Raw genomic sequence first — 18,899 nt, 5'->3', positions numbered from 1 at the left:
ATAAGAAGAGGAAGTGTATTGAAAGGCAGGCATTTTCGCCTATGACAATAAAGATGTCTCTAGTCCTCCCGCAGAGGGCGGGACTTCCGGTAGCGGAAGGGTGGTGAGACGCAGCACGGCCGAGCCTTACTTCCTTTTGCGGGTTGGCGGGGAGTGAGGCGGCAGCACCATGAAGGCCTCGGGCACCGTAAGCTTCCTGCGCCGGGACCGGGGCTGAGACTGGGGAAAGGGAGGGAGGGCAGCCGCGCCGGAGGCCCGCCGGCCGGACAGGCCGGCCTTCGGTGAGGGGCATGGCCCGGGCCACGCGGCCGGCCGGCGCCCCGGACGGGCTCTGGTGGCGCCTGCGCGCGAGGGCCCTTGGGGCTCGGGTCAACATGGCGGCTCCGCGTGGAGCCTGTGAAGCCGGAGGGGTCCCCTGGAGAGCCTGCTCCCGCTTGGGCCGCCGCGCCCCCGCCACCGAGGCGCCCCCCATCTCTGCCCACATTTAGAGGAGGGTCGGGGCCCGCCCTCGTCCCCCTTCCCCGAATGCCGACAAAGCTGGGGGGGGGGTCTATCTAACAAAACCAGTGATTACTCAAGGGTACCCTGGGGAGCTGGTGGAGGAGACGGGTGGCAAGAGAGCCTGGGCCCGGGGTGACTCTGGAAGTTCCTGTACACGGCCTGCCCTTGTCAAGGGAGAGGTGGTCCGATTGTCAGAGGATGCCTCGTCAGGGTGGTCTTTTCTGTTCCCCTCCCCTCGCTGCAAGGGGGAGTGGGGGCCACAGTTTTGTTCCATCCTATTTTAATGATAATATTCAGAATCGACTGAACGTTGGATATTCTGAAACTCTTGGGCTATGGCTGAAAATCTTTGATCTTACTGAAATGAAGGAGTAGGAAAAGAAAGGCCCTGGCAAAATATGGGCAAAGTTGAAAATCGAGACTCTCTTGCAGTATCCCTTTTGGGAAAAGTTTCGTGATTGATAGATTTATGTATATACAGTGTACTTATATAAAGCATCTATCAAGGCCGTTTTGAAAGAGAATTGACTTGTATACACAAGACTGGTAAAGGGAAGAAACTCGATGGAAAGTTCATTGGATTTATAATTGGCCTTGGGATTTTATAGCATCTACCTCTGAGGAGGAGGGGTGAAGTATGATTTCTAAGGTCAATCCAAGCTTTATATTTTACGACTCCAGTAAGACCTATGGTACTTGTAGCAAACCTGGTTGATTTTCCAGTTGGAGGAATTTAGACCTGACTGCTCTGTCATTTCAGCTGAGAGAGTACAAGGTAGTTGGAAGATGCCTGCCTACTCCCAAGAGTCCAGTGCCGCCTCTTTATCGCATGCGGATCTTTGCGCCTAACCATGTCGTAGCAAAGTCCCGATTCTGGTACTTTGTGTCCCAGCTGAAAAAGATGAAGAAGTCTTCTGGAGAGATAGTATACTGCGGACAGGTACCTGAGCTCCCTGGAGAAACTGGGAGTGGGTGGGGCCATGTAGCATTTTTGATTAACCTGTAGGTGGCACTCCTGCCCTTTCCAATGGCCCAGTTTCCCTTAGGGAACCTTCTAGGGAAGGTTGGGTTTTTTTTTTTTAAACCTGAGCTGGGCTAAGTGAATTGTTTAAAGATTCTTAGTGAGTTGTTGTTCGCTTCCATTTAATAGGTCTTTGAAAAGTCCCCTCTTAGGGTGAAAAATTTTGGCATCTGGCTGCGTTACGATTCCAGGAGCGGAACCCACAACATGTACAGGGAGTACAGAGACCTGACCACTGCTGGTGCCGTCACTCAGTGCTGTAAGGACATTCTTAGCTGATACTCTTGGGATTGGGAGGCTAAGTGGGCATGGAAATCCAACTAATGTTGGTTTTTGTTTGGCAGGGTTCTGACACCTTGCCAGTTTATGCCTCTTGGAATGGAAGAGGGAGGTGGAGACTTGAGTGAGCCCAAATGTGGTCATGCTGGTCTTTTTCTGTTGGAAACATTTTCCCTAGAGAACCTGATCTCCAGTGCACCCAGGGCTTCCCATCTAACTCACTCCTGAGTGCTTAGGCTGCCAGCTATATGCAAGTATTTAAAGTTGTCAAGAGGTGTTTCAAGGAATTTGATGTCTAATTGAGGAAATAAGGCTGTCACATTTTTATTTACTGTTAGCCAAGTGCGTGTTAAGCCATTTAATATATATACATTGGGGCGGCTAGGTGGAGCAGTGGATAGAACACTGGCCTTGGAGTCAGGAGTACCTGAATTCAAATTAGATGCTTAATAATTATGCAAGCCACTTAACCCCATTGCCTTGCAAAAAAAACTAGAAATATATATGTGTGTATTTATATTAGATCATGTAAAACTTTAGTGGAGAAAATACATCTTCATCCAAGGAACTCACAGGCTAATCATAATGATTATAATAGTAGATAACATTTGACAAATGCTTTAAAGTACCCCCCCAGAAAAAAAAAACAAACAAAAAAACAGAAGTAACTACTATCCTCATGTAATAGATGACAGACTTGCTCAGGGTCACATGGATAGGAAGACTGGACTGGGATCTGAACTCAGTCCACCAATCCCATTCAGTGGCTCAGACACAACTAATCCAAGTCATTGTGATAGAAAGTACTAAAATTTTAGAGAGAAAAAACATTTTATACTGTAAGAAAGGCTTTGTGACAAGGAGGCATTTGAGGTGCAACTTGAAGGATGTAAAAGGTTGAAAGAACATTTGGGTAAAGGGTGATCACTGTTAAATGCCATTCCCACAGTTTGGGGGCAGATGGTGCAATCCTTGGAGGGGAGTGTTGGTTTTAGCTTGAATAAAAAAGGGGACAAGAGACCAGTTTGGCAGTTTTCATAGTTCAAGAAAGAAGGGTTTGGGTCAGAAGAGATCAAATTCCAGTAGAGGATTTGGCAACCAGTTGGATTGTGGGAATTAAAGAAGTGGAGAGACTCAGTGGCTTAAGAAGGGATTCTTAATCTGAAATCCATTAGACTAATTTCAATGGGTTTTAAGAGGGGGGGAAATATTTTTAAAGTGAAACTTAGCATCTCCTTCAGTTATTTAGGCAACAGCATTCTGAGAAGGGCTCATGATATCCAAAAATGTGAAGAACATTGGGTGACAGGATGCTAGTATCTTTCACAGAATGGGTGAAGTCAGGAGAAAAACTGGTTTGGGGAAAACTAAGAAATACTTTATTTGGGGATATCATTAAATTTACTGATTCCCAGGTTCTTGACGTGTTTAAGAATTTGTGCATAGACCAATTTGAGAATATCCAACTAACACAAGAAGCCATAGATGTTTATCATAAGATTTTTGGGAAAGTTCTCCTGAAGTATTCAGGAATTACTTTAAAAGGTGAAAAGTGGCTTGCCCAAGGCCACACGGCTATGAGTGTCTGAGACTGGATTTGAACCCAGGTACTCCTGACTCAAGGGCCGGTGCTTTATCCACTATGCCACCTAGCTGCCCCTTCACTTGGCTTTCATTTGAGATTTTTGTATTTCTGGATTTTGCCTGGGACCTTTTACAGACTAAGATTTCAAGAACAAAATCAGATTAAATTTAAGAGACAGTTACTGTCTGCTGTGTGACAAAGAGGAAGGAATGTTTCTCCTTTTGAACAAGGGAAATGTTTAGGAGAGGCCAGGGCTTGGGCCTGTGAGACAAAGTCAAACCTGTGATTTTGTAGGGCTCCTCAGCTTGTTTGCTTTCTCTCTTTGGAGGAGGTTGATGAGCGCCCAACTAAAGTTCTGCCAAGAGGCCCTAACTCTCCTGGCAAATGTCACTTCCCAAGTTAATGACAGTAGTAGGGAAAGCTGGTTTAAAAGTCTGGGACTTGATTTTTTTTTTTTAGTTTTTGCAAGGCAATGGGGTTAAGTGGCTTGCCCCTGGCGCTTGATCTTTCACAGGGCTGTTACTTATTGACCCTCTGGGGGTGCCTTGGATTTCCTTAGAGATGTCAGGAATGTTTCATGCCTGGTGAGAGCATGAGCATCTCAGTGTCTGAAGCTCTTGATAGAAACTAAGGCTCAAGTGGTCCCACCTTAGTACTAACAAGATATAGAGACTGGAGGGCTTCTATTTTCCTGTAGCTCTGTCCTGCATTCTTTTGGTGCCTTGCACAGGACTGTCTTGTCTTTGCAGGGGAGCTGTCCTCACCTGGACACCTGATTTTATAGATGCTTCAAAGATTCTGTGAAGGCAGTATCATTGACCTTTGGTGGCAACATTGAGGCAGGCTGGATGCAGCAGTGCATTCTCACCACTTTTTTTTCAGACAAGAATGCAGATTTATAGACTTAAAATGTTTGCTGGATAAATTTAACCCCTAAATGACCATGCACTCAATCTCACCAAACCCACAGTTCTCTGCTGATGAGGCAGCAGTAAAAATGCCTTCCCACCATTCTGCTGGTGGAGTATTTGTCTCATATGAGGAAAATCAACTAAGCCACCCCCTGCCCTTGAGAATCAGGAACACAGAAATAGGCCCATTCAGTTAAGAGATTCCAAGTCTGAGGGGAGAAGAGAGAGGCCCTTTGAATTATACCACTAGGCAGTGTGAGGGCTTTTCTTTAATGCTGCACTCAAACCCCAAAAGATCTTTGTTTTTCCTTAACAATGGTCTTACCTTGGGTGCAGACAGTAAATGGACCTTGTCGCCTTTCTGGAGCTAATGAAAGTGCTCCAGAAAGTGAATTTATGGGTTCTACATTGCCATCAGGCCATGGCCCTTTGAGGCTGACCCCCAAGGTTATCAGGCACAGGCAGCTTTCTTCCTGGTCACGCTTGTTGGAAATTTGGTTCCCTTGTCCATCTCCACAAAGTCAGAGCTGGAAAGATCTTTTCTGCAGGTCTGCTGTGTGCAGAGCCCTGTGATGGGGAAAATTGAAGATCAGACCTAGGCCCTGTTCCTGTCTAGTTCAGTCTAGCAGGTAGTTGGAATGGGACAAAAGAAACACATGCAGATCAGGAAATGAAGTCTGTTGAAAAAAAACTTTAGGGATGTGAAGACTTCTTCATTAGAAGGAGATGGTGTTTGAAAGAGGCTTTAACTAAATTGGGGGAGGAGGAGGAAGTGTTTGTCTTCTGGGTTTGAGAATGGTTAGGATAATTGGGTTATCCCTATTTTTCAACCCTTTTCTGGTTATTTTGGCAGACCGAGATATGGGGGCCCGTCACCGTGCCCGAGCCCACTCCATCCAGATCATGAAAGTGGAAGAAATTCCTGCCAGCAAGTGCCGCCGACCAGCAGTCAAGCAGTTTCACGTAAGTGAAATTTAAGATACATCAGGATTTTCCTGAAGTGGATCCTTCCAGTTAAAATCTCTTCTATAAAATGGGCAGGGTTGGAGTAGCGTGTTCTAAGCTTTCCATTTTTCTAGGCCTTAGTTAAATGACCAGACTTGCAATATGGGATTTCCAAGTTCTTATTGAGCTCTTTTGAGGTATGGCATGTTTTCGTGAGGCTACTTCTCAGTTTCTGTACTGATAGAAAAAGAATGCATATTAGGAAATACTTAGAAAATTCTGGGTCAGCAGCAATCATCAAAATGTCTCTCCTGAGGCAAACAGATTCACAGTGAGTGGCAGGTCACTAACTGTTCTCAGTGTGACTGTTGATACCACCCATGTTTTCTGATTATAATGTGTTTTTACAGTCTTGCCCCACAGTTGTGGTGTGAGCCTGTGAGAGGGAACATAGTACAGGATTATCACAAAGGCAGGGGGGCTTGCCCAGGGTCCACATGGCAAATCCTAGGCACAGCTGGGGACTTTGTAGTTGACAAGGCCGGTCCAGAACACTTCTGAAAGGCTTTGTAACCCTTTATATTGGGGGGATTTTTGCATTTCTGTGTAGCCTGAGAGCTTAACACAGTGCTGGATACAGTAAGCTGATAAACATGGTTTGATAGTGAAGGTCCTGCTAAGTTGTAGTTTAAGATTGAGATGGGAGAGCAAAGCAGGTGAAATAGGTCCCTCTAACAATCTCTTTGATTTTCAGGACTCCAAAATCAAGTTCCCTCTGCCCCACAGAGTTCTGCGTCGCCAGCACAAACCACGTTTTACTACCAAGAGGCCCAATACATTCTTCTAAGTGCAGAGGCAAGGAGGCACAAGTTTTATTTGATCTGTTTAAATAAATTTCCTATTTGGAAACCCAGAGCAGACTGGTGTTTTGTTTTTTCAAGGCTAAAGAGGATACGTGATTTGTCCAGGGTCACACAACCAATAGGTTTTAAGACTGGATTTGGATTCAGATCCTCTTAACTCCAGGGCCAGTACTCCATCCATTTCACCTAACTGCCCATGACTGGTGACTGAAAGCAGTGACGGGGCGGGGGGGGGATTTCTTACCAGGCTAATTTTTGTGACTTTTCTCAACACTGAGGTAGCTGGAATAACAAATAGACTTGGAGGTCATATATATATATATATATATATATTATATATTATATAATCCAAGGGAGACCAGTGTTTCATATGAATGAAAACAAAGCGGAGCCTAAAAACTTCCCAGAGGCCCCATACAAGGAAATGAAGGATCAGAGAGTTGTCTTTTGTTCAAAGCCATTGAGGGATACCAATAAAGGAACATTGTCCTAGGTTTACAGATGAGAAAACAACATCCCTGTCATAAGGGTAGTTGACTCTTGGTCTAAATGATGAAGCCATTTCCCTCCCATGTTCATTACAGTAACCATAAAAAAGCTCAGGGTAAACAGCCTCAGAACAGGTGCCCTATGCGTGATCCACAAAAAGAAGCTGGATCAGTGATGTTGGAATGGCAGGTCACATCCCTTCTCCAAGTCGGCTCCTACTGTGCACTGATTCCTGTGCTGAATACAGTAAAATATGAAAAGGGCATCTGAATGTGACTTCAAGAATTTGGTCCCCTGCTCCAGTGGAGTTTTTTGGAACTCGTGGCTCCATCTAATCAAGGAGCAGAGGGTGGTGATGAAGTGATGCCAAAACTGGCTTGATCTTGCAGGAAGGATGGTATTAACAGGTCTCAGAAATTAGAAACAACAAAATTTTGTTGTTTTTCCAGCCATGTTACTGAAGTTTTAGTTCTCTTTGAAATGAGGTTGAAAACTTTGAAACAGGGTGGCAAAGATGAGAAATGATAGTTGTCTACCCTTAGAAACTTTACTAAGAGATTCCCTGAAAAAGTAAGGAAGTAGCAGTGTCAGATAATCTTTTCTAGAAGTTCTCCAGTCTTGGATCCCATAAAATACTTGGTTTGTACAATGACTAGAATTATTGTACAATCTATAAATTGAGTTAAGGAACAGCAAACCACTCCGATATAGTCAAGGAAACCCCATATGGGGACATGAAGAGTCAGACATGATTCAAAAATGACTGAACAACAAATTACTGTTAGGAAGAAATTCTTAAAACATTTAAATCTATGAGCATTTTTTAAAAAAAGGTCCATCTCTCCTGCGCCACCTCCCCCCCAATAGATAAAACAAGGGTAAAACCCTGTTAGAAAAGTACTGAAGAGCAAGACGTTTCCCGTATTGACCACATCTGAAAGAAAAATGCCCCTTTCTGCCTCTCAGAGTTGGATAATGTATTTCTTCATAAGTCCTCTGGAGTAGATGAAATGCTATGTTGGCTTTACAATGTTGCCATAGTTGTGTAAATTAAATTGCCCCAGTTCTGTTCACCTTACTGTTCTGTATAGGTCTTCCTTTATAAATCATCCTTTAATCATTTTTTCAGCACCATCATTCTATCACCTCCATATACCATGTCTGGCTTTTCCATTATTTCTAGTTCCGCACTTTGTAGCAAGGCAGAACAAGCCCATACTTTCAGACAACTCACGCTCTTCTCTAACTATGCCATCCTAAGTGTATTTAAACAAGCTGATGGTGCCCTCAGGGCTGGTAAAAGTTGGTCTGGGAAACCCCTTTGTGGCCTTCCCACAATGGCTTTGGCCCTGACATACCAGGAAAAGGTGGCATGCTGTAATTAGTAGAGGGTCTTGACTCAACACCTCTGTTTCAAAAGCTCAGATTCCAGTGATAGGAGAGATCTTTGCAAGTCAGCATCATCTTGTGCTAGATGGAGCCTCAGGAACCATCTTGTCTAACCTGGATTTTAAAAATTTTTTTTCAGTTAATAAAAATCCATTTTCTCCCCCATGTCCTCAACTGGAAAAGAAAATCCCTTTTAACAAAACATGCAGAATCAAGCAAAGCATTTCTATAAGAAAACAAAATAAGCATGTCTCATTCTGCTCTCTGAATCCACTATCTCCCATCAGGAGGTGAGTGAAGTAACATCTGTAGTATAGAGTAGTGATTAATCATAGTCTTGCTCACTCCCAGGCTTGTGAGATAATATAAAGAGCTTAACACAGAACGTGGCCCAAAGTTGGTGCTTACTTGCTTATAATCCTTCCCCATAACAGTTGTTGAATATTATCCAGGTATTTGTCTTTACAATGTTATTTTAGAATTGTTTTTCTGATTCCACTCATAGGCATCTCTCAGGGTCCTTTTCTTCATTTCTTAGAAAAGTTTTCCATTCCGTTCATGTGCCAGAAGTTGTTCAGCTGTCTCTCAATGAGTGATTACCTCCTTTAGTTTCCAGTTCTTTTAACCACCACAAAAAGAACTACAAGTAACATACTTGAATATTTGTCAAACTCCTTTACTTGACAACTCTGAAACCCAGCAAAGGTGCGAGGAACTGGGATTTGGGACTCAAAAATAGGGTCTTTTTCCTCTGCACCATGCTGCCTTCAATCCTGACCACCCTGACAGCTTAGGTGATATCGGGCACATTGACTTTCCACAACCTCAGTTTCCTCATTTATAAAATGGGGATGATGATCCTTTCACAACCTGCCTCATAGAATGATTGTGAGGAAAATACTTTAAATGCCCTATTATACCAGATGTGTCATTGAAGCACAGCCTTTTTCTCTAGTCAAACTGGCCTCCTGGAACCTTTTTCTTGGTCTCTCCTTGAGGGAGAGACCCACTTTTCCTCCCACTGAAAGGTGGGACTAGGTAGTTGAGGCCTCAGGCTGGAAAGGGAATGAGGCTTGAAATGTGCCCTGACTGGTCACCAGCATGTACCCTGGGAGGGAATGATCTACCCAATCCCTGACCCTGTCACCCACAGCCCAGCACTTTATTCTTGGGGCTTTTATTTGAGCTTGGGCTCACTGAGGGACCCCTTTACTCTGGGCAGGATTGGGGTCTGAATATTTTCAGGGTCGCTCCTCCCTAAAAAAGCTGGAAGTGAATGGGACCAAGGCTTTGAGTCCAGAATCTGTCAGTTATGACTGGTCTCTGGATCCTATTTGCATTCTGATTATTTCCTAGGAATTTTACTAAAGGAAGAACCTTTAGATCCAATCTCATTTTCCTCAGGTGAATGAATCACAGCAGAGAGTGTACAGGGACAAGGAGTGCATCATTTTCACAATACATCCTGTGGGAAAATAAGCCAGATGAGGCAGCCTTGGGGGAGGCATCTGGACTGAGTCAGAGCAAGGGCTCAGTTCTCCCTGGGCTCCTGACTGGCTTTGTGATCCTGGGGCAAATCATTTAACTTCTCACCTCAGCAGTTTTTATTTTCAGTACGTTACCTGCAAATTAGTATTGGAACTTTCCCTGAAACTCTCATTCATTTTTGATTTGTTAAATATTAATGCATTTGATATTCTCAATTACATTTGTCATTAAATTTTAATTTATATTTTCCTATTTATATTTCCTAATATATTTTCCTGTTTGCATGTGTATGCAGGTGTAAATATACACCTACATCCATATATACAAAAATGTGTGTTTATATGCCTTTGCATGGATGGTTGCATGTGTGCATCATGATTCATGTGTGGTGTGTACACATATATGCTGGTGTGTATGTATATAATATATCTCTCCATATAGCTAACTAGCCAGCTATAGTTCAGCTGTCTCAGGTTCAATCCCTCTTTGGATCTGTTCTTCTTTTCTGACCTGGGCCAGTTTATCTCTCCATATAGCAAGCTGGTGGCTCTCTTGTCTTTTCTCCTCTCCTCTCCTCTCCTCTCCTCTCCTCTCCTCTCCTCTCCTCTCCCCTCCCCTCCCCTCCTCTCCTCTCCCCTCCCCTCCCCTCCCCTCCCCTCCCCTCCCCTCCCCTCCTCTCCCCTCCTCTCCTCCCCTCTCCTCTCCTCCCCTCTCCTTTCCTCTACTCTCTTTTCCTTTCCTCTCCTTCCCTAGGTAGTAGGGGGCTCTTAATGTGTTCCCTGTTTTCACTGTAACTCAGAGCCCCTCAACCTCAACTTCCCCGAGAACTGGGTCTCAAAACACTTACTGGTTTGGCCAAAATCCTCATTCAGCAGAATTCAAGTTTTAGAAGCCAGGTCTCGTGATGAAACATGGGTTCTGTTTTCTGGGGACTCATTGTAGCCAAGGGTGAGGAGGCTCATCACTAGGAAAAAGGCTTAAGATAATAATTGTTCATTAAATGAAACATGATCATTCAATGGTTACAACTCTGATGCAGAGGGTGTTCTAGCCCAATTTTACAGATTCGAAAACAAAAATAAAATAGACTGGCCTGGCATTGTAGCAGGTAAGCATCTGGAGTGGGATTTGAACTTCGGTCTTCCTGATTCCAACTCCAGCTTGCTCCCCACTCCTATAGGAGAATTGTCATAGAAACTGTGGAGGGGTGGGTTGGGGAAGGGAACCTACACCAATGAACTTCCAACTCTTTTGAAGTATTGGCACCTTCAAGACAAAGCCTCCAGCTTGACCCACTTCCAACTGGTGGTGGGAATGAGGAAGACTTAAGAGGGAAACAGTCCTCTGGTCCCAGGGGACCCAATGCATGGAGAGCTGAGATCAGAGGCTGGAGCATACTTGCCCAACAGGAGCTGGACCAACACAGGGCTGATTCTGGTCCCATTAAATCGGCTTTACTTCTTGAGGAATTCCAAACATGAAATCTCTCATTCCAGAACCTGGCTAATCCATCCCTCTTTGGTTTCTCCAATTCTAAACTTGGAGGAAGGTGGCATGGTGGAAAGGAGAACTGGGTTTAATGTAAAGGGTCCCAAACCACTACCAAGACTCTGGATCTGGCACAACCATTACTAGCAGCACATTCTTGGACAAATTACTTTCCTTCTCTTTGTTTTCTCTGTAAAATTGGGATGATGGCGGTAGTTCTTGCCCTAGTTTGTGTTCTGAATGCTTTTGATAATCTGGTGAAACCTATGGGTAGATTTCTTTTCAGAATAATTAAAGTTTCAGAATAAGTTTCTTGAGCTTCTAATTTCGACTTTTTGTTTTTAAGAGCCCTGACATCCTGTGCCCTAAGTTCCCTCCCAGCCCTGAAATTCTGAATTTTAAGAGCCCTTCCTACCCTGATTTTCTATACCCTTAAGTTACCTCCCAACCCTGAAATTCTGAATTCTTAAGCACCCTCCCTATCCTGACTTCCAGTGTCCTAAGTTACCTACCAGCTCAACATTGTTGATGCTGAGATGCAACAAAATATGGATCGATTCCCTGCGGCTAATTTTGAACTAATTTTGGTCTAATAATGAACACCAAGAAAACCCAAGTGCTCCATCAACCAGCACCACACTATCCATATATGAGACTGTAGATTACAGCAAATGGAGAAGCTTTGAGTACTGTGGACAAGTTCATTTACCTTGGCAGTGTCCTTTCCAGGGAGGTTGACACTGGCATTGCCAGAGCCAGTTCAGTATTTGGGAAGTTCTAAAGGAAAGTATGAGAGAGAAGAGATATTAGACTGACTACCAAATTGAAGGTCTACAGAGTCATTGTGCTGACCTGACTGATATATTTCTGTGAAACCTGAACAATCTACCAGTGCCATGTTGGAAAACTGAATCACTTCCATTTAAATTGTCTCTAGAAGATTCTGAAGATCACCTGGGGCAGAAGATACCAGATACTGAGGTCTTTTCTCAAGCTAAACTGCCTAGCATTTCAACGTTACTACAGAGAGCACAAATACAATGGACTGGCCATGTTGCTAGAATGTCAAAATATGCCTGCCAAAAAAATTACTTTATGGAGAGCTCACACAGGGCAAGTGCTCCCGGGGGGCTCATAAAAAGTGATACAAGGACACACTCAAGGTCTCTCTCTTAATTAAGAAGTCTGGAATTGATTGTGCAACACAGGACCGCCCAGTATGGCATGCCCTCATCAGAGAGGGTGCTGCCCTTCGTGAGCAAGGCAGAACTAAAGCAGCTCAAAGAAAACATGAGATACGTTTAGGGTAAACACTCCAGGTGTTCACCTGGACTATTTGTGCCCAAACTATGGTGGAACTTTCTGAGCTTGTATTATTCTGCTCAGTCACAGTTGGACACACTGTAACTTATCTCTAATATAGTGATGTCATTTTGGTGGTCTTTGATAATGAAGGACAAAGTCCCACCACCACCAGTACCAACATCACCACTGCCACCGCCACTGCCATCCACCACTGCCACCATCACCCTAAATTAATCTCCCAGCCCTGACATTCTTTATTCTAAATCTGTTTCTGATTAATGAGAATTTTAGGCAGGGCCCAAGTTTAAAAGAAAAACCAGGAGTCCTAGATGAGATGAGGCTTGAACTGATCTTACCAGATTTTTCTCCCTGAGGGTCTTTTCTCTTTCTCCTCTACCTCCCAATCTTGGCCCTTCCTTGATCACCTTGACTTGAGACCACTGCACAGCAGGGAAAGTGAGTATCAGGAGGAGTAGACAGGCAGAATAGACTGGTGTGTCCTCAGATGGCCTGTCCATCTTCCCTTGTACTTTAAAAGCAAGTCTTATAGGTTCTTATCTGGCGGCCACTCCCATGAAGGCACCACCTGGGAGAAGGGCAGAAGGGAAGAAGGTAGGAACCTTGGGTTAGCCAAAGCTACGCCCTAGCCTCCTTTTGGGGACCGGTCCAATACCCTAGGGCTTGACAGCTTCTCTTGAATCTGCTGACAACAGATAGATGAGAGTCCCCTGGGCTCTGGGCCCAGGGCAAACAACTCACTCCTCAGAGGGCATTGCTCAGCTTTTCTCTGTGCTTTGGAGAGAGGGAGGGAGAGGGAGCTTTCCAGGAAGCCAAGAGGCCTGGTTTCCAGGATTGGCTGTGCCAACAACTCACTGGGTGACTTTGTGTCAGGACTTTCTCTTCTCTGGGGTGACAAGTTTCCTCTTCTTTAAAATGAAAAGAAGAGGAAAGGAAAATCATAAAGTAATAGCCCTGGAGCTCAAAGGGCACTTTATAGAGTTTATCTTGTCTAGCCTCCTCATTTACAGATGAGGAAACTGTTGACCAGAGTGGTGAAGATCACATTGGAAGTAAGCGTCAGGAGCAGCTAGGTGGCGCAGTGGATAAAGCACCGGCCCTGGAGTCAGGAGTACCTGGGTTCAAATCTGGTCTCAGACTTTTAATAATTACCTAGCTGTGCCACTTAACCCTATTTGCCTTGCAAAAACTAAAAAAAACAAAAACAAAAAAAACCTAAAAAAAAAAGGAAGTAAGCATCAGAGGTAGGGGTTATCTCATACCCATTGTTCTGTTGAACCACACCATCTCTCTTGAAGCATTCCTGGTGGTCATTCACACCCCCCCTTCACCTCCCAGTGTCCCTCCCCTAAAAAACCATTTGGCATTCATCCATTCATTGCACTCAAGAGATATTCTCTGATTCCTCCTCTGTGTTTGACCAAAACAGTTTAGTGCCACTGGAATAAGACATCACCTCCTTACAGTCTGGGAAGGCTTCTGTAGGAGCTGGGGTTGAGTGGGGAATAGTTTTGGGAAAGTCAAAAGTATTCTTAATTCAGGTCTGAACATCATGCCTACAGGAGTCTCTGTCAGATCCATCTTCCCTTCTCCAAGGTTGTGTTTGGGTCTTGATGATCTCTGTGGGCTCTGGGACATCCCAAGGTTCCCAGGAGTCTCAATCTCTGCTGAATTCCAATTGATTCCCCTCTTTGGGTCTCAGTTTTCCCTTCTGAAAAATGACAGATTTCTAAGGGACTTTCCAGTTCTGATAGTCTAGATTTTGTGTCCCCAGTTTGGTTTTCCAATCCCCTTCCTCCATTCAAAGATAATAACCTCGGTTAGACACTGGTCTGCCTCAGTGGAGCCTCTGACCCCTGCGAAATCCATGACTGATCTCCTTTCCCCTCTACTCTGTTGACCTGCCTCCCCATATTGGAAGGTGCCAGGCAAGATGCTATGGGCACTCCACAGGAAGGGCTTTGGGTTCTCAGCTGCATAACCTTTGCCTTATCCTCATCCAGACAGATGAGCTAAGAGGCTCCAGAGGCAGGACTTGTCCAGCCCTAGCTCTATTTAGCCTTATAAGCCCCTTTCCAACTTTGACTTGACTGACTCAACCACCCAAAGTGTAAGCAGAAGCTTGTAGGGGAAGAGGTTAAAAAACACTGAAGAGGGTTGGGGGGGGGGGGGGTGTTGGTTATCTTCTCCCCCCCCCACACACACACACCCTACCAGCCCAAGGATAAGTTGGATCTAAGCCCCATAAGGATTGTTACAGTAAGGGCAGAGGGGGAATGGGAACTATTTCAGGAGGAGTCTGCCATGAAAACTCTCTTCCCTGGGATCTTGGGCAAGTCACGATTCTGCTTTGGACCTCATTGTCTTCTTTTTTTTTTGTGAATATGCCAAATTTCACTTTATTTTTTTTGAATTTTACAGTTTCCCCCCAATATCCCTTCCCTCCCCCCCACAGAGGACAATCTGATAATCTTTACATTGTTTCCATGCTATACATTGATCAAAATTGAATGTGTTGAGAGAGAAATCCTATCCTTAAGGAAAAAATAAAAGAGACAGCAAAATTACATAATTTAAAAAATTAAAGGTCTTTGGTCTTTGTTTAAGCTCCAAAATTCTTTCTTTGGATACAGATGGTATTCTCCATTGCAGATACCCTAAAATTGTCCCAAATTGTTGCACTAATGGAATGAGATAGTACATTAAAATTGCTCTCACCTCCATGTTGCTGTTAGGGTGTACAATGTTCTGCTGGTCCTCCTCATCTCACTCAGCATCAGTTCATGCAAATCCGTCTAGGCTTCTCTGAATTCCTAGCCCTCCTAGTTTCTAATAGAACAATAGTGTTCCATATGTACATATACCACAATTTGTTCAGCCATTCCCCTATTGATGGACATTCACTTAATTTCCAATTCTTTGCCACCACAAACAAGGCTGCTATGAATATTTTTGTACAAGTGATGTTTTTACCTTTTTTCATGATCTCTTAAAGGTATAGACCCAGTAGTGATATTGCTGGATCAAAGGGCATGCACATTTTTGTTGCTCTTTGGGAATAATTCCAAATTTCTCTTCAGAAAGGTTAGATGAGTTTACAGCTCCACTAACTGTATTAGTGTCCCAGATTTCCCATATCCCTTCCAACACTGATCATTGTCCTTTCTGGTCATATTGGCCAGTCTGAGAGGTGTGAGGTGGTACCTCAGAGATTCTTTAATTTGAATTTCTCTAATCAGTAAAGATTTAGAGCAATATTTCATATGACTATGGATCACTCCTCATTGTCTTCTAATATAAAATGAAGGGGTTACATTAGGTAGGAAAGAAAGTCCCCCCAAACTCTGATACTGTGTCTGAGATCTCTGGCATTCTATGTCCCAAGTATTCTTGATTTGACTTTCTCTGATCTAAGATCCTCTGGTCATAGATACTCTGTGCTCTAAGGGCCCTCCTACTTCTCATGAGCTGTGTTCTCAGGGTCCTTCTAGTATTGTCATTCTAGGCTCTAAAATTTCTTCCCATTCTGACATTTTAAGGTCCCTCCTAATTCTGAAACTATATCCTTTTTTTTTTAAAGAAAGATTTTATTTTTCCCCTAATCTTGTTTCCCTCCCCCCACCCTCCACAGAAGGCAATTTGCCAGTCTTTACATTGTTTACATGCTATACATTGATCAAAGTTGAATGTGATAAGAGAGAAATCATATCCATAAGGAAGAAACATAAATTATAAGAGATAGCAAAATTACATAATAAGATAACATGTTTCTTTTTTTAATTAAAGGTAATAGTCTTTGATCTTTGTTCAAACTCCACAATTCTTTCCTCTGGATACAGATGGTATTTATTCTCCATTGCAGACAACCCCAAATTGTCCCTGGTTGTTGCACTGAAGGGATGAGCAAGTCCATCAAGGTTGATCATCACTCCCATGTAGCTGTTAGGGTATACAGTGTTTTTCTGGTTCTGCTCATCTCACTCAGCATCAGTTCATGCAAATCCCTCCAGGCTTCTCTGAATTCCCATCCCTCCTGGTTTCTAATAGAACAATAGTGTTCCATGGCATACATAAAACACAGTTTGCTAAACCATTCCCCAATTGAAGGACATTCACTTGATTTCCAATTCTTTGCCACCACAAACATGGCTGCTAGGAATATTTTTGTACAAGTGATGTTTTTACTCTTTTCCATCATTTCTGCTGGGTATAGACCCAGTAGTGGTATTGCTGGATCAAAGGGTATGCACATTTTTGTTGCCCTTTGGGCATAATTCCAAACTGCTCTCCAGAAAGGTTGGATGAATTCACAGCTCCACCAACAATGTATTAGTGTCCCAGATTTCCCACATCCCTTCCAACATTGATCATTGTCCTTTCTGGTCATGTTGGCCAATCTGAGAGGTATGAAGTGGTATCTCAGAGAAGCTTTAATTTGTATTTTTCTAATAAGTAATGATTTAGAGCAATTTTTCATATAACTATGGGTTGCTTTGATTTCCTCATTTGTAAATTGCCTTTGCATATCCTTTGACCATTTGTCAATTGGGGAATGGCTTGTTTTTTTTGAAAATTTGACTCAATTCTCTGTATATTTTAGAAATGAGTCCTTTGTCAGAAATACTAGTCGAAAAAATTGTCTGAAATTATAGTCTAAAGCCCCTTCTAGTTCTGACCTCTGTTCTAAGGGCCCTTCCAGCTCTGACATCCTGGGTTCTAAGGACCCTCCCAGATCTGATATCCTGGGTTCTAAGGATCCTCCCAGCTCTGACATCCTGGGTTCTAAGGGCCCTCCCAGCTCTGACATTCTGTGTTCTAAGGGCCCCCAGCTATGACATTCTGTGTTCTAAGGACCCTCCTAGCTCTGACATTCTGTGTTCTAAGGGCCCCCCAGCTAGGACATTCTGTGTTCTAAGGACCCTCCTAGCTCTGACATTCTGTGTTCTAAGGGCCCTCCCAGCTCTGACACTCAGTGCAATTCAGCATCAATCTCCCAAGGATACCCAATATGTTCCCTGCAGACATTGTACCAATCTATACATCAGCCAAAGCCCAACTGACTCTCCCTCCAGGAGCTCCCTTTCTCCTGGTTGAACTAAAGAAGAGTCTCAATCCATAAGACAAATAGCCAGGATAGAACTAGGCAGGCCTTTGGGCATGGGGAGGAGCAACTTTAACCAAAAGAGGAACCAGGAGAGGTCTTGGGTAGGGGCTGTGCTTGGACTGTGCCTCGGGAGAAGGCAGGAGCAGATTACCTGGATTGCCCACAGTTCTTAGAAGATTAGGGAGAAGCCTCTGCTGAAATTTGCATACTGATGGTCTGGATTTCCCAAAAAAACTTGGTTTCTTTTCCCTGCCTTGAGTCAAGCCCAATCTCTGAGTAGTCATCCACACCCCAAAACACAGGACTTGTGGAGTACCAAGGCAACTGCTGCTCGCCTCCCTCCTCCCATCTGGGCATCCTTACCTGGGAGCCTGCTAGCCGAGTGGTAAAGTGGAGAATACTTACCAATTGTGTGATTCTCCTCAGTATGCCTCAGTTTCCTCATCTGTAAACTAACAGTAGCCCTACCTTCCAGGTTGTTGTGAAGATTGTATGAGATAGGTTTGCAAAGCTTACCATGCTGTATAAATCTCATTTATTATCATTATTCTTCCCAGCAGAGCCCTAGGCACAATGGCCAGGCAAGCTGGGCTTGGCCTGGTGCCCTGGCATACAACACAGGGCAAGATCTCCCTTCTCCCCACCCCCCTGCAACATACATAATCTCTTTACGTGTCTAATGATCAGGACTGGAGGTTAGTCCTGGGGGGAGGTCAAGTCAGCACATCCTTCCTGCTGATTCAGGTAGGGTCCCCGCTTTGCATTAGGAGACCCTCCAGGGGCCCCTTCATCATGAACTCAATGAGCTTATTTCCATCCAGGGCTTCGGGGCCAAGAGATACAAGAGATACCCTTCCTAGATATGACACTTCCCTGGGCTGGTTAGAGTGAACCTGGAGGGATGTGAGGGCATGGCTGGAATCCAGGAGCCCTTGCTTCTACTGGCTGTGCCGTCAGTAGTTATAATGACAAACAAGATTTCTGTGGCACTTTGAGGATGGTTAATTGAGGTTAATCATCTGTGACACTCCTGTGATCTGGTCTGGTCATTACTCTAGGTCTCCCTCAGTTTCCCCAGCTATAAAATGAGGGGTTTATATAATACAATCTCTAAGTGTCTCAACTTGGACACTGTATCCCTTGGACACTGTATACTTTGAATATTCTGTGCTCTTTGTTCTAACCCAGCTCTGATATCCTGTGTTCTAAGGGTCCTCCCAACTCTGACATCCTGTGTTCTAAGGATCTTCCCAGCCCCAGTATCCTGCGTCCTAAAGGTCCTCCCACCTCTGGCATCCTTTGTCCTAAGGACCCCCAAGCTCTGATGTTTTGTGTTCTAAGGACCCTCCCAAGGTCTGGCATTCTAAGGGTCTTTAAAGTTCTGATACTTTATGGTTCGGCATCTTTTTCTTCGGACTTTCTGGCTCTCATCCCTCTTCCCAGGAGGGGGCAGTGGAGATACATGGACAGGAACACAAGCTCCTTTTGGTATCCACACTCACACCTGGGACAC

The 18,899-nt window shown here is 44.2% G+C and overlaps 1 protein-coding gene and 1 non-coding gene across 2 annotated transcripts; both read left to right on the top strand.

The window, feature by feature from the left end:
• The first annotated feature begins 80 nt into the window (after window positions 1-80).
• Window positions 81-6,155, top strand: RPL18A (ribosomal protein L18a). Its single transcript, XM_074204853.1, has 5 exons — window positions 81-187; window positions 1,262-1,441; window positions 1,652-1,781; window positions 5,151-5,260; window positions 5,997-6,155. The coding sequence occupies exons 1-5, from the start codon at window positions 170-172 to the stop codon at window positions 6,087-6,089; spliced, it is 531 nt and encodes a 176-aa protein (XP_074060954.1). The 5' UTR covers window positions 81-169; the 3' UTR covers window positions 6,090-6,155.
• LOC141503807 (small nucleolar RNA SNORA68) lies at window positions 4,572-4,708 on the top strand. Its single transcript, XR_012473112.1, has one exon. It is a non-coding gene; the product is annotated as a small nucleolar RNA SNORA68 (small nucleolar RNA).
• Window positions 6,156-18,899: the final 12,744 nt, after the last annotated feature.

Source organism: Macrotis lagotis, chromosome X, assembly GCF_037893015.1.
Source record: "Macrotis lagotis isolate mMagLag1 chromosome X, bilby.v1.9.chrom.fasta, whole genome shotgun sequence".
NCBI classification, from domain to species: Eukaryota; Metazoa; Chordata; class Mammalia; order Peramelemorphia; family Peramelidae; genus Macrotis; species Macrotis lagotis.
The sequence above is the reverse complement of the archived record's forward strand: the minus strand, read 5'-3'. Positions and strand labels throughout refer to the sequence as shown.